Here is a 15,819-nt window from a genome sequence, read left to right as displayed (position 1 = left end):
CAGTTTTCCATGTGGCAGAGTTTGAAGCCATCTGGTGTGAAATGCAGTTGAACAAGATCAAATACATAGGGGCATGTTGTTATAGACTTGTGAATTGGTTGCTAGTGACGAAGAAATGCATTATAAAATAATGATGATGGGTGCAAAATGAGTAATCATAATGGGAGACTTTAATTATCCAAACAATGACCGGGTGGCAGTGAAACCTCATGAAAAGAATGAAACTGAGTTTATTCAGCTTCCTCAAGTAGCATGTGACAGAAGGAACTCAAGTTCCTTCTGTCACATGTTAGATATGATAGCATCAGAGGAGTGTTAGATATGATTATAGCATCAGAGGAGGTTTCAGTTAAAGACATAACTATTCTGCTTCAGGTTAGTAACAATGATCATGCATTACTGACTTGGGAAGTAGCTATGAAATGTTCCATTCATGACCAATTGAGGAGTATGGTGAATTCTATGTCATGGTACAAAACATTGGATAGGAAGGATATCAAGAGTGAATGGGAAGTATTTAAAAAAATACTTAAATGATCAACAGCAGAATGTGTCACTAGAATTTGAAGAATAAATAGGGTACGAGGGGAAATAGATGTGCAAACTTGTTAAGCAAGAGATTCATAATACCATGTGCAGAAAGTTGATATCAGTTATGAAAATTATAAGGTGTGCAGGCCAGAAGAGTTACAGCAGTTTTACAGAAAGCAAAGTCTCCAAGTATGAAAAGAAACTGACTCTGCAAGCTAAAGACAACCCAAAAGAATTCTATTGTTATGCTGCAAGTAAAAGAATGAATATGAAAGAATAACTCTACTGGTCAGATTGTTCAACTAATGAGTGCTCATTTTGCTGAAAGCTAACAATCTGGAGTATGCAACATTGAGCTCAATGCTATCTTTTCACTGTATGAAGAAACATGGGTGTATGAGGAGGGAGTACTAGAGCTGCTGCACAAACTGAATATGAATTCAGCAATAGGAACTGATAGGATATCAGCAAGGATGCTAAAAGAGTGTTGAGCTGAACTGGCTATTTCTTTGACTATGCTATATAATTTCAGTCTCACATCAGGGAAGATTCCACAGCAGTGAAAAGAATGTATGGTAATTCCATTGCACAAGAGTGGTACAAAGACTCATGTATCTGACTATCACCATCTCTGGAGTGGGGGTTGAAGATTTTGAAAAAGTTGGTTAGGGCTCATATACAGAAGTGGTTAATGTTAGTAAATGTAAAGGCAAATCACTTTGGCATGATGAGATATCCAGTGTCATATTATATTGGGGGAGGAGTGTTACTGATGAACTGCAGCCAAGGAGAATTGAAGTTGAACCACAGGATAGTGAAGAGAGCACATGTGAGACTATTTGGTGTGAAATTGAGACAAGCAGAACAAAATATACAGTTGGGTACTGCTATAGACCAGGTGATGAAATAGATGGTGGAGATAGCATGCATTGACAAATAAATGCAATAAGTGGAAGGAGGGTAATTATTATGGGGATTTCAACTATGCTAACATTGATTGGAAGGAGGAGAGGACACATGGGAGGAAGGAATTGGATTTTATGTGATTATTAAAGGATAACTATCTGCGACAGCATGTAATGCAAAATACTAGGAGTCAGAGAGTGCTTGACCTAGTAATTGCATCTGAGAATTTGGCTGTAACTAATATGACCACATTGCCACCAATTTGTGAGAGTGATCATAGAGTCTTGACTTGGGAGGTGGCTAAAGGTGTAGAATTTACAATTAAGACAGAGTACATGTGGAATTATCGGGCTGGTAAGTATGACAAGCTTAGGAGTTTGATTGGTTCAGTGCCATGGCATGTAAAACTGCAAGGGCTTGATGTTGATAGTGCATGGGAGGCGGTTAGGAAGTGTTTGCATGAGGCAATGGCTGACTGTATACCTAGAGTTCAAGTAATAAATCAAGTAGGGATTAAATGGATGAATAACAGCATTAAGCTTGAGCTGCAAAAAAAGAAACAACTGTGGAGGGAATTTAAGGAGAAAGGTGACCTGCAGGCACACGAACAGTATAAAGCACAGGCCAGAAAGGTAACGAGTGTGGTAAGAAAAGCAAAAGCTGATTATGAAAGGAAATTAGCCACGCAAGCTAAAGAGAATCCCAAACAGTTTTTTTCGACATGCTGCAAGTAAAAGTAAAAGAAAAAATGTATACGGCAGAATGATTTTAAGGAATGCTGATGGTAGGGAGGTAACTGAATTAGTTGATATAGTGGAATTACTGAGCGAGTACTTTGCAAGAGTATATCATTCAGGTGGTGATATTGCAGGAATGAAAGATCCAACAGGTTATATACGGGAATTGAGGTGAATGAAATGGAGGTGAATAGTATATTACAAAACCTTAATGTGAATACAGCTGTGGGTTTGGATGGTATACCAGCTCGGGTCTTACGTGAAACGGCAAAAGAATTGTCAGCGCTCTTGACAATTTTGTTTAATTTGAATCTTGGGTCTAGATTAGTCCTGAGGGGGGTGGAAAGAGGGGAAAATAGTTCCACAGCATAAGGGAGGTTCCAAGACTGCTGTTGCAAATTATCGACCGATCAGCATTTCAGGAGTCGTTGTCAAGGTTTTGAAGAACGTAGTCAAGAGAAGAATACAGGAATGGATAGATGATAACGGGATACTATATGGGGGACAGCATGGCTTTGTGAAGGGTAGATCATTCCTCACTAACGTGCTTACGTTTTATAACACAGTGACGGCTGAGCTGGATAAGGGTAATGGGTTTACAGTCATACTGCTGGACCTTGCTAAGGGCTTTGACAGGATACCACATGGAATTCTAATCAGCAAACTGCAGCATATGGGGATGGATATAGGGTGGTTGACGGAGAGATATCAGGGAGTAGTTTATTAAGGAGTAGAGTCCAAAAGACGGCCTGTGACAAGTGGGGTGCCTCAGAGTTCTGTTCTTGGACCTCTACTATTTAATTTGTCATTAACGATATAGGAAAGGATCTGAGAGGAACTATTTGTTTGTTTGCTGATGATGCAAAGTTGGGTAGAGTAATAGTGAATGAACATGATGTCAAAATTTTGCAAGATGATTTGGATAGATTGAGGGACTGAGCTAAGGAGAATGGATGTCAATTTAATGTGGAAAAGTGTAAAGTTATGCATTTTGGGGTGAAAAGATTAGCAACAGTATACTATATCAGTGGAACTGTACTCCAAGAGATTGATGAAGCCAGGGATTTGGGGGTGTTGGTGGACAGGGAGTTGAAGTTTAGGGGGCACACTGCAAAAGTGGCTAAATTAGCTCATCAAATCACTTGGTTACTGAAGAATATTTTAATGAGCAGAGACAAGCAAGTTATTGTTCCTCTGTTTCGAGCCTTGATAAGACCCCATCTTGACTACTGTGCCCAGATTTGGGTGCCAGAGTTTCTTCTTGATGGGGAGGAGGTAGAGAGGATCCGAGGCGAGTGAACAAGATGATAGCAGGTCTCTATGGAATGAGCCTTATGAGAACAGGTTGAAGATTTGTGGGTTGCAGACATTGGTTGATAAGCGGAAGAGGGGTGATATGATTGAGACATTCAAATTACTGAAGGGTATCTATAAGATTAATTCAGAGGATATTTTTCAGAACAGGTCTGGTGGTAGGAGGACTAGGGGGCCCATCCATGGAAACTGGGCAAGAGTGTGGTTAGCAAAGGTGTTAGAACTAGGTTTTTTGCATGGAGAGTGGTGAATGAGTGGAATAAGTTGCCAGAGTCTGTTGTGGGTGCCATGCCTGTGAGTGGGTTCAAGGCAAGGTATGATAGATACTGTGTGGAAGCTGAATAGTTGTTGACATAATGTTTAAGGCCTCCCTTGATGAGTCTAAGGACTCCTTGGAGTTGCCAGTAATAATAATAATAATATTGGCAGGGTAATGCTAGAAGAAACTGATCAGGCTAGGGATATTGGAGTTTTAGTAGATAGGAGGTTGAAATTGAAGGGACATATAGCAAAGACTGCAAATACAACTAAGAGGATAATTGGAATGCTGAAACGATGACCTTAATAAGACCTCATATGAACTATTTCTACACAGGTTTGGTCTTTTGGTTTCCATGGTGATTCTGATACAGTGGAGAGAGTGCAAAGGAGAGTGTTAAAAATTAAATCAGGATTATCGAATACAGATTGAGAATTTGTGGACTACAGATGCTGGCAAACAGGAGAAAGAGGGTGATATGATTGAGACAAACTTCCAAAACATATAGGACATATTCTTCTTCTTCTTCCATTCATGGTGGGATGAGTTTCTTAAAGACAAATTTTCACTATTTCTTTCTGTCAGCTTTTTTTTTTTTTTTGTAGTCTGTTATGGAGAAGTGGGTGCTTTCTGTTGTCAGTTCATCTTTCTCTTGGTCTTCCTGCTCAGCTGTCCTTCAATTCTACCATTTAATATGTTTGGTAGTCTTTCTAGGTTCATTCTGGAAATATGTCCAAACCAGCTTAGTTGGCTCTTTTTTAGTGTTGTAATTATTGTTTCCTTGAAGTTAAGTTCTTCTCTGACTTTTTCATTTTTTTTTCCCTTCTGACCAGCTTGTTTTATTGATTTTTTTTTAGGCATTTCATCTCAAAAGCATTGACTTTATCCATTTTTTCCCCTTAGGATCCATTATTCTAAGCCATAAAGTACTGTGGTATTCTCGTTGTTTTATATATCTTTAGTCTGAATTTTTAACTTAATCTTGTATTGTTCCATGTTGTTTCTAGACTTCTCATTGTTATCCATCCATTACTGATTCTATGTTTTATGGTTTTGAAATAATCGACATCTTCAGTGATCACTGAGCCTAGGTAACTGAATTTTTTTTACTCATTCTACATTATTCTTTCCTATTTTCATTTGGATTGTCATCCTTTTGTTTCCTATAATCATTAGTTTTGTTTTACTAAAATTGAATTTTACATCATATTTGTCACTTGTTTGATGTAGTTTGGTCAGAATATTTCCTAATTTTTTTTTGGCTATCTGCAATATCGACAGTTATGCCTTCGCCCATCTGTAGTGCTTCATCTACTACTACTTTTAGGTACAGGTTAAATAAATATGACAACAATGGGCATCCTTGCATAACTCCTTTTTTAATTGCTATTTGGACTGTTTCCGTATTTTTGTATTTTACTATTGCTTGCGTTTCTGAGTAATAATTCTTAATACAATTTAATAGGTATTTGTCAAACCCTCTAGTTTCTAGAATTTCAATGAGTTGACTTCTGTTTATTGAGCCGAAGGCTTGTTTAAAATCTATAAAGCACCAGTAGTTTGTTTGTTTTTGTCTCATAAAATCTGATAGTCTGTTTAATATGAAAATTGCATCTATTGTGCTTCTATTACTTCTGAATCCCATCTGCTCTTCTTCCATCTGTTATTCACATGAATTTTTAACTCTGTTTTGAATAATCCTGATAAATATTTTATAACAGTGACTTAAAATGGTGATGGGCCTGTAATTAGTGCAGGATCTGGCATCGCCTTTTTTGTGAATTGTATGATGCATCCTGTTCTCCAGTCAGTTGGTATATTTTCTTCCTTTAGTATTTTGTTAAATACTTATTTATTCATTGTGCTTTCCCCTCATTTTTCCAGAAGTTCTTTTTGAATACTGTTTATGCCTGGTGCTTTATCATTTTTCATTTGCTTGATTGCTTTGTGTATTTCTTCAATCAGGATATCTTTTGTGTCAGAAGTTTCTACTGGGTGGAAGACATCTGATCTATACTTTCTTCCACTGCAAATGTCTCTTTAAAGTGATTAGTCCATATGTCTTTTATTGTTTCACTGCTACTTGTTGTAGTTCAACCTTTTTGCAATATTGAACCTGTTGTTGTTCAACCTTTCTGCAATATTCTGCAACTGGAACATACTCACCTAACCCAGTATTGGGTTGGGTGAGTATGTTCTAATTATTTCTTTAACTATTTCATAAATGGTCTTAGAGTCATGTTTTTTTGTATGCTTCTTCACACATTCCTGCTTTTTCTTCTAAATATGTGATTATTGCTAGTCTGCATTTTTTGTCTATTTCTTTTTCAGATTTTTGTATAGCATTCTGTTTTATCTTTTTTCGAGAGGTTAATTTTTGATGTTCTTTTTCTTTCTCATAAATCCATAATCTCTTGTGTAATGTAATCTTTGTTTTGTTCTTGTCTGGTAGCCTAAGTGCTTTTCTGCTGTTTCTTTAATAATATCTTTATCTCCCCCCCCCCCCAAGACTCTGAAGCTGTATCTAGAGCAAGATTATTTAAGTTTTCTTCCAATGCTCTGGTAATTAAATCTGGTTAGGTTTCTTTGAGTTTTGAGATATCTATTTTCCTTTGTTTTTGGTGGTTTGTTTTATTCCTTTTAAGACTGATTTTCTGTTTGGCTGATAGTAGTTCATGGTCTGTGTCCATGCAAGTTCTTTAATGTTGTGACATTTCGGAATGAATGTTTCCATTTTTTATTGACGATTATATAGTCTATACAGTTTTTAATTTCATTGTTTGATGATGTCCAGGTATATTTATGCTGTGGCCTGTGCTAGAATAAGTTCTTTGTGGTAAACAGTTGATTTATTTTGGAAAAATTAATCAAGTCCTCCCTTCTCTCATTCATATCTCCATGTCCAAATTTTCCTGTTACTTCTGCTTTATCTTCAAAGTATTGACCAATCTTTGTGTTAAAATCTCCCATGATAATCATAAAATCTCTTTTGCTTGTTTAACTGATTTCTTCTTGGAATTGTGCAAGAAATTGGCTATATTCCTCCTCTTCGTGTGATTGGTCTGGGACATAAATTTATATTATTTTTATATATATTCCTTTTTTTCTTTTACTTTAAATCTTACTGAGATAATTTTAGAGGAAACTGGTCTTATATCAACTACTACTGAGTTTAAAAGCCATTTTTTGATGATTAGTGCTACACTTTCTCTATGATGTTATCTTTCCTTCCTCAGTAGAATATGTTTGCATTTTTTATGTCAATTTTCCCCTCACCTGTCCAGTGAGTCCCTGCAACTCCCACTATTTCCCATTTAAACCATTTGAGCGCTCTCTCTATCAGTTTTAATTTGCCAGGTTTGTATAGTGTTCTGATATTGATGGTTGAAACATTATATGTAGTTTGCATCCACTCTATGTGGGCTTGAATTAGGTACATCGGCTTCCCCATACTTTTTCTACTGCTAGCTGATCCAGTTTTGAGGATTTTAGGCAATTAATACAATGTTTTGCCACTCCTCTGCTGCATATGCTCTTTTGGGTAAAGAATAGACCATGAGAAAGTAAGCTGCTCCTAACCTGGGGCACTTTCTGGGTACTGACAGCCAGCTAGCTGAGCACAGGTTATTTATAGAGGTATGTTCCTCTGAAGGTTTTTCTGAAGGTCTCTCTTAATAATAATAATATAACTAGAATCTGAAAACCTGTAGTTCAATTAAGAAGCCAGCAGGAACACATGTTCCTGCTGGCTTTCCAACTGAATATTAATACAGTTGACCCTTCAACACAGGTGTGAACTGCAATAGGTTATACATGGATTTTTTTCAATAAATACTAGAAATTTTTTTGCAGATTTGTGACAATTTGAAAAAAATCACAGACAAACCATGTAACCTAAAAATATTGAAAAAATTAAGAAAAAGTTAGGTATGTCATGAATGTATAAAATATATGCAGATATACTTTAAATCTATTTTATTATTTACTACCATTAAATATGCATAAATCTATTATAAAAAGTTAAAATCTATCAAATCTTATGCACACAAACACTTACAGACTATATATGGCACCATTAGTGTCGAGAGAAATGTAAACAAACATAAAGATGCAGTATTAAATTATAACTGCATAAAATTTACTGTTATTAATAATTAAATAGTTAAATTTAATTAATTAATTAGCATAAAATAAAAATTTTATAATAATTCATTCATTACTGCATAGGTTAGGCTACCATTAAGCAATAATATTGCTGCTTCTTTGTTATCAATGCATGAATCGTTATACCTGTAAATAAATATGAATTTCTTTTTCACATTATCTTTTCATTTTTGATGTCTGGTATTAGTAATACGTACAACATGTAGTGTTTTATATCATGAGCTGCTTGAACAATATGTTCAGAAATCCTAAGTAATATATGATAAAAATTAGAAAGAGATAATTTAGACTGAAGATCTAAATCAACAGTATGTGCTCTTTAGCATTCTTTACAAAGGCAATATTTATGACCCTCTTCAAAATACTTCTGTAATTATTCAGCCTGAAGTAGAATGTATAATTTTGTCACTTTCTCAAAGACTGTTAAAATATATGTTATTATCCATTCAAGTGTGTAACTTGGATTTCATCTTTATATCCTTCCTCTTTTTATCTTTGTTATCTCTGTCTTTTATAGAATGAGATTCTTCAATCAATAATATTATTATTTCCTTTAAATTACAAAGAATTTCCCTGCCATTGTGCTTTCTTTTTCATAAAGATACAGTGCAATCTTAATATGTATATCGGGGGGGGGGGGGGGTCTGGAAAGTTCTGATAAACACCTAGAACGAAATTACATTAAGGTAACTTATATAACCACAAGACAGAACACATCTTAAAACCCTTTAACCCCCATGTTTCATCAAATTGTAATAATTTGTTCTTTTTCTTTCAGGATATATAAGAAGACATAAAATTAATTAATTTTTGTTCTAAGTGTTTATCAGAACTTTCCAGACTTCCCCTCGTATGTTATATATCATCTCATCATTTCTCAACATGTTAGCTTCATGCCTATGGCTTTACAGAAACCTAATTAATGCTAAAATAGGATAGCAACCCTATCTGTCTGGTCATATTACTCTGTTTTGTTTTGTAAATGAAAAACTCAAATTTCTGGGAGGAAAAATCCTGCTACCCCACAAAGACCAGTTGATTATCCTTCAGTTGAAAAGCTCTTATAAAGATCCTTCATATCCTAACTGGTCAAATCTAGATCTTTCTAACCAATGGGATTGTTGTTGTCAAATGAGTTATAGAAGGTGATTTGTATATAACTAAAAATAATCACATCATGATGCTGATGGTGCCATTATCTTCTCTCATCATACTAAAGGTGTGGTTTGTTTATTGGCTATAACATAATATCATGGATGGTTTAACTATATTTTTATGATTAGTGTTAATTTGGACATCTTTGATTTCACTATCTTCTTCCAAAAGTAGAATACAACAAGCAATCAAACTAATTTTCACTCTTCCCACATTATTGCCATTCTTTTGAAATAACAGTGGATAAATATAACTCTGCATTTATATATTTCTAAAAACAATAGCTTACAATAAATAATTCCTATGTTAATAAACTGATGTAATCCAAACAAATACTAGTATTTAAGATCATTACTCTATGACTTATCAGATTACCATTAAACCAATATCTACTCTCATGTTATAAAAAATAAATGACCAAATATCAAACTGATACAGTTTTGTTTTCTCTCCCTAAAGTAAATCACATGAAAATTACTTGATATCTATAAATACACAGAAAAAAAAATTAAAATTAGTACAATCAACTCCGACTATTATAAATACTGCCACTATTCTATACTTAAAAAAAAAAAGCTTTAAAAAAGTTCTGATGAAAACCCCATAGGTGCAATGAATTCTAGAGAAAACCACAGTAAATTATTTCTGTGATCCTTGAGTTCTCTATAATAAGTGTCTACTGGACAAACATTTTCATTTGTAGACTGCAAAAGTTACAAATTCATAAGTTATATTTAATATATGGTATTTTTTAATATTGTTTGTCTAATAAGGATACAAAGAAGTAAGCTCTTCTCAAATCATGAAGACAGAGTTTATAAGATATTTTCCTTACTGATGGATGAAATAAATTTGTGTTGAAAGAAATATCCTGCAACTATTAAAAAAAGTTAATTTTTACTGAGGTCAACAATCTGAATAAATATTAACATATTTAAATCTTAACATTTTAAAATGATGAAAACATACTGAAAATAATTAATGACACTCTTGTAATCTATCATCATAGTAATAACTCAAGACAGTTTACAATGAATAAGCAACTTACTGTGTGATGGTGAAGAAACCGTCAGTATAATCATATAATGCTCATTACATGTGACATGGTAAAACAAGTACAGCTGTCATGAAGATAGTTGAATATAATATTTAATACTTCGATAAATTACTGATAAATATTTCTTACACAAAAAGATTATAACATATTCATTAATTTTAATAAGTGATTTCTTAAAGGTGTGGACAGACTTATGTGTTGTTCGAACATGTTGTTTATTATTTTAACGGTATAATAGAACACAAAAACTAAGTAAATAATTAATTTATTAACTTGATGCTGATATTTCGCTGGTGTTATAACCAGCATCTTCAGAGCACAAAAACACTGTTTGTCACAATACGCGAGAGTAAAACAACATGGTGTACTTAAATGACAAGGCTCTTATTGCCGTTATTCTTCCAATGACAAGGCTCTTACTGCTGAACTGACTCACACCACACCTTCTTGGCCAACGGCTACAATCCACATAAAATAAACAAAATACTAAACACTCCTAAGAAACCCCTCCCACCATCCACCACAGAGAACCACAACAAAACAGTCACCATCCCATACATTAAAGGCACATCCGAAAAGATCTCAAGAATTCTCAATAAACATAAACTACGCACTACATTCAGACCATGTAGCAAATTAGCCACCCTCATCCGCTCACCCAAGGACAGCATTCCTCCTTTATCACATCCAGGAGTCTACCAAGTACCCTGCTCATGCAATCAAGCCTACTACGGTCAAACAGGAAGAACTGTGAACATACGCATCAGCGAACATAAAAGATACGTCCGGAATTATCATTATGGGAAGTCGGGCCTGGCAGACCATGCTCTGGACACCCCTGCACACAGGATCAACTGGAAAAACACAAAAGTACTACACAGAAACCCGTATAAATCAGAGAGATTGTTCTTAGAGGCGACAGAAGCCCTAAAACACACTCCAAATCTCAACAAATATGGCTGTATTAACTTGCCGAAGATCTGGGAGACAGTCATATTAAGAAAAAACTAGCTCTTTTCTAGGACTCTAGTAATATATGATAGCTTTTTTTTTTTTTTTTTCAGATAGAGGGTGCCAAAATCAGGACTCTAGTCTTTGTATTGCTGCTACAATTTTGTTTAAGTACACCATGTTGTTTTAGTCTCGCATGTTGTGACAAACAGTGTTTTTGTGCTCTGAAGATGCTGGTTATAACACCAGCAAAATATCAGCATCAAGTTAATAAATTAATTATTTACTTAGTTTCTGTGTTCTATTATACCGTTAAAATAATAAACAACATGATTTCTTAAAGACTGACTGGCAAAATTTGTACTATGTTGTATGAGGGGATCTCTGAAAGTAAAGTTTCCATTGTGACAGCTCCCTACCAAAAGAGACGTGTTAAGTGAAATTTTATGTTTTTCACATTAAGTGAAAAACATAAAAGATAGTTTGAAGACTACTTTATTTTCATATACTATTTTGCAATATAATTTCTCTCCCTTTCAATATATTTTCTCATAACAAGAAATTAGATTTTCAAAGATAGCGTAGTAAAATTTTTGGGAATTTTTTTTGGAAATCATTTCTTATCAATTTTTAAAATGGATACCCTACAGATGTCCTTTCAATTAGGAAATAACCAAAAAATCTAAAGGATCAAGTGTACAGGCTGTAGGAGGGGGGGGGGAGAATGTTTCACATTTCAAATTCAATCTCTTTGTAGACATTTGTTTTGGTGGTGCATAGGATGTCAAGAGGCATTAAAAGAAAGCAGTTTCAGAATGTACACCCACAGTCAGGATAAATCAGGTAAGAATTAGATGGATGAATAGCATCATTAAACAAGAGTTGTAGACAAAGAAAAAGTTGTGAATATAAAGAAAAAGGCGATGAGCAGTACAAGGCACAGTACTTATATGGTAAGGAAGACCAATATGACTTATATGGTAAGGAAGACCAATGCTGATTATGAAAGAGAGTTACCTGAGGAGGCCAAAAGAAATCTTAGAGTTCTTTTGCAATGTGGCAAGTAAAAGGAGGAATGACTATGGAAGGATGACTTTAAAAAGTGATGAAAAAAGTGGGAGGTAACAGAACCAAACCACACAGTTGAATTATTGAGTAAGCATTTGCTGTTTTAAGGATACTTGTGACATAAGATTGAATGATATATGCACATAACCACAAGAAAGATATTTAACCAAATATTTCGGTCTGGAAATAGCAGACCATCCTCAGTGGTATTACAAGAACAGTTTAAAAAAATACAAGCTAGAATACTAACAATAGATCGTTAAAAATAGAACACGTCACGTGATGTTATATCACTAAGTATGAAACGGAATATTTTGAAGTAGAGACATGATTGGAAAAAAAATAAAATCTGGAAAAGTCTAATCAAGATTACTCATTAATTAATTTATTTTATTTTTTATTATTATTATTATTTTTATTTTTTTTCCAATCATGTCTCTACTTCAAAATATTCCGTTTCATACTTAGTGATATAACATTACGCGGCGTGTTCTATTTTTAACGATCTATTGTTAGTATTCTAGCTTGTATTTTTTTAAACTGTTCTTGTAATGCCACTGAGGATGGTCTGCTATTTCCAGACCGAAATATTTGGTTAAAGAAATATCTTTCTTGTGGTTACATGCATATATCATTCATTGAGTAAGCATTTTGCAAAAAACTAGGTGATGATTTGACAGATGAGAGAATAAAGACTGGGAAAAAAAAATGGAGGTGCTTAAAATGTTGCAGAACCTTGATGAGAACAAAGCCATGGAATTAGCATATGGGCCTGTGTATTACAAGAATGTGCAAGGGAATTATCAGCTCCTTTGAACAAACTGTTTAATTTAAGCCTCAGTACTGGGAAGGTAATAGAATGGAAACAGGGCAAAATAGTCCCACTGCATAAGGGAGGCTTCCAAGATAGAAGTGGCAAATTATAAGCCAATCAGCATTTCAGGAGTGGTGGTTAAAGTATTGGAGAAATTGGTGAAAGACAGAATTCAGGACTGGGTGAATAGCAATATGATATTAATGTGAAGGGTAGGACTTGCCTTAATAATCTGTTTACTTTTTATAATAAAGTGACAACTGCATTGGATAAGAGAAATGGCTACTCAATGATACTGCTAGACTCTGCAAAGGGATATCTGACAAGATTTCACCCACTGTTACAAAAACTAGAGTAAATGGGAATGGATATGAATTTGGCGATTTGGATGAGATCACAAGCTATGTACTACATTGACGGAATTGAACTTCAAGAAACTGATGAGCTCAGGAACTTGGGGATGGCCTCTTCAATTCCTTGTCTAAGGAATTGAAGTTTAGAGGGTATATTGCAAAAAATATCAAAACAGCACATCAGATTACACAGTTATTGAAGAACACAACTAACAAATAGGATAGAGAGGTTATTGTTTCCATATTGTTTCTATATAAGGGCACATTTGGACTGGTGCATGCTGATCTGAACCTGGATTTCGTGGCGATGAAAAACTGGAGAAGAGGATTTAGAAGAGAGAAACAAGGATTGTAGCAGTTCTTTGGAATGCTCCCTATGAGAATAAAGAGGATACATGAGAGAAGCATTAGGTTATTATAAAGCTCTTACTGGATTGACACTGAAGACTTTTATCAGTACATGGCAGTAAGGGAGAGAACAAGGGGTCACCAGTGGAAATTGTAAGTGTGTAATTAGCAAGGGTGTCGGACGAGATTTTTTTTTTCTTTGAGGGCGGTGAATAGGTGGAAGGGGTTGCCAGAGGTGGTTGTGAGTGCTTCATCAGTGAATGAATGAGTTAAAGGAGAGGTATGATATGTAATATGTGAATAATGGATCTATTCCAATGAGTCTTCTGACTCCATGGAGATACCTGTAAAATAATAATAATAATTTAAGTTTTGTACATCTGTAAAAGGCATATCACAAAGTGCCAAGAGAAAATACATAAGAGACAAGAGAATATTCAATATTCTCTCATTATATTTCTTATATCTCTTATAATTCTCTATAATATATATATATATATATATACAGGGTGTTCGGGATAAATTTGACAGTTTCGTAAGGAAAAAGAAAATCTTCTTTGTATCTATTAAATTTAATGAATTGACAAAAAAACATTACAGGCAGAGTTAATTACAATACTATCAACAAGATTTACTCAAAATAACCACCATTAGCATCGATCACAGCTTCAATTCTGCTTCGGAACCTCGAACAAGCTGATGCTACAGTCTCCCTGGGAAGGGCCGCAAAAACTGTTTTAATTTTATCCATTAACTGGGCTTTTGTATTACTGGAAGTGCGATTGGTGTCTTTTTCAACTGCGCCCCATACAAAATAATCCATGGGGTTAAGGTCTGGGGAGTTTGGAGGCCAAACATTTGGACTGGTGAAGTCGTAGAAATTTTCAGACAACCATTTTTGACTTTTCCCAGAGGTGTGGCAAGGGGCCGAATCCTGCTGCCATACATACGGCCTACCATTGGCTACCCTTGTTATCCAGGGCTTGACTACAGTTAGCAACTCCACGAACAAAGCCCGAATTCCAATGCCAGGGTTCTTCAACACCTGTTCCTGCAGATTTGCGAGGAATTCTGCTGTACGAACGCAATCAGATCGTCTGCTAGGGATCTTTCTTCTTGCTACATCCTCGTAGTCACCAATGCAAGTCTCTAGTTCATGCCTGATTGTTTTTACTGTATTCAGGGAGCATTGGGCAGCAGTCGTAATATCCTTATTTTGATGGCGGGCACGAATCATCATGATACAAGTTATTCTCTTCCATGATTCAGGTGGGTTCCAGCTATCCATCCTTTCTGACATCTTGTATATGAATGAAGAAGGGTCCAAACTTTTAAATGAAGAGAAGTGTGTGTTAATACATGTAACTTACGGAAAAATATAATTAATTATAAATATGTCAAATTTATCCCGAACACCCTGCATATATATATATATATGTATAATAAGAAATATATAAGAGAAAATACAGCTGTGGAATTAGATGGGGTTTTGCGAGAATGTGCAATTGAACTGGCAATGCCCCTGACTAGGCTCTTTAATTTAATTCTCAGCTCTGGTAAAGTTCCAAGGGGGCAGAAAGAGGGCAAAATAATTTCCTTGCATAAGGGAGGTTCTAAGACTGCAGTAGCAAATTATAGACCAATCAGTATCTCAGGCATGGTGATAAAAGTACTAGAAAAATTAGTCAAAAATAGAATTCAAAGAGAATATTCTGGGATAAACAGATTACAAGCTATGTATCACATTGATGGCACCATGCTCCAGGAAATTGATGAAGCTAGAGATTTAGGGGTAGTGGTGGTAGACAGAGATTAAAAGTTTAAAGGACATATTGCTATATGGTAGCCCAAAAGATCTATTGAAGAACTCATTAACAAGCAGAGATAAGGAAGTTGTTATTCCTCTTTATAAGGCCTTGATATGTCCACATATAGATTACTGTCTTCAAGTCTGATCCCCTGGGTTTCTTGAGCATGATGAAGCAAGGGGGGGGGGATTCAGATGTGAGTGACCAAGACACTGAGTGGTCTGTGGAATGTTCCCTATGAGGACAGATTGAAGGTGTGTGGATTGCAGAAGTTGGTTGATAGGAGAAAAAGCGGGCACATGATAGAAACATTTAAGTTGCTTAAAGGGTTTTATAGGATTCATGCAGGGAAAA

At 35.1% G+C, this 15,819-nt stretch overlaps 1 protein-coding gene across 1 annotated transcript in view; it reads right to left on the bottom strand.

Annotated features, from left to right (window-relative positions):
* Positions 1-15,819, bottom strand: part of LOC150096967 (GPI ethanolamine phosphate transferase 1-like) — a 311,441-nt gene that overhangs the window by 46,299 nt on the left and 249,323 nt on the right. Inside the window, exon 22 of the mRNA XM_090408103.1 lies at positions 9,846-9,943. Within this exon, the coding sequence (XP_090264229.1) occupies positions 9,846-9,943 (98 nt within the window). The remainder of the gene's footprint in view (positions 1-9,845; positions 9,944-15,819) is intronic.

This window comes from Typopeltis vanoorti, chromosome 18 (genome assembly GCF_054136105.1).
Source record: "Typopeltis vanoorti isolate ZY-2024b chromosome 18, IOZ_Tvanoo_1.0, whole genome shotgun sequence".
Lineage (NCBI taxonomy): Eukaryota > Metazoa > Arthropoda > Arachnida > Uropygi > Thelyphonidae > Typopeltis > Typopeltis vanoorti.
This window is presented reverse-complemented; position numbering and strand designations above follow the sequence as displayed.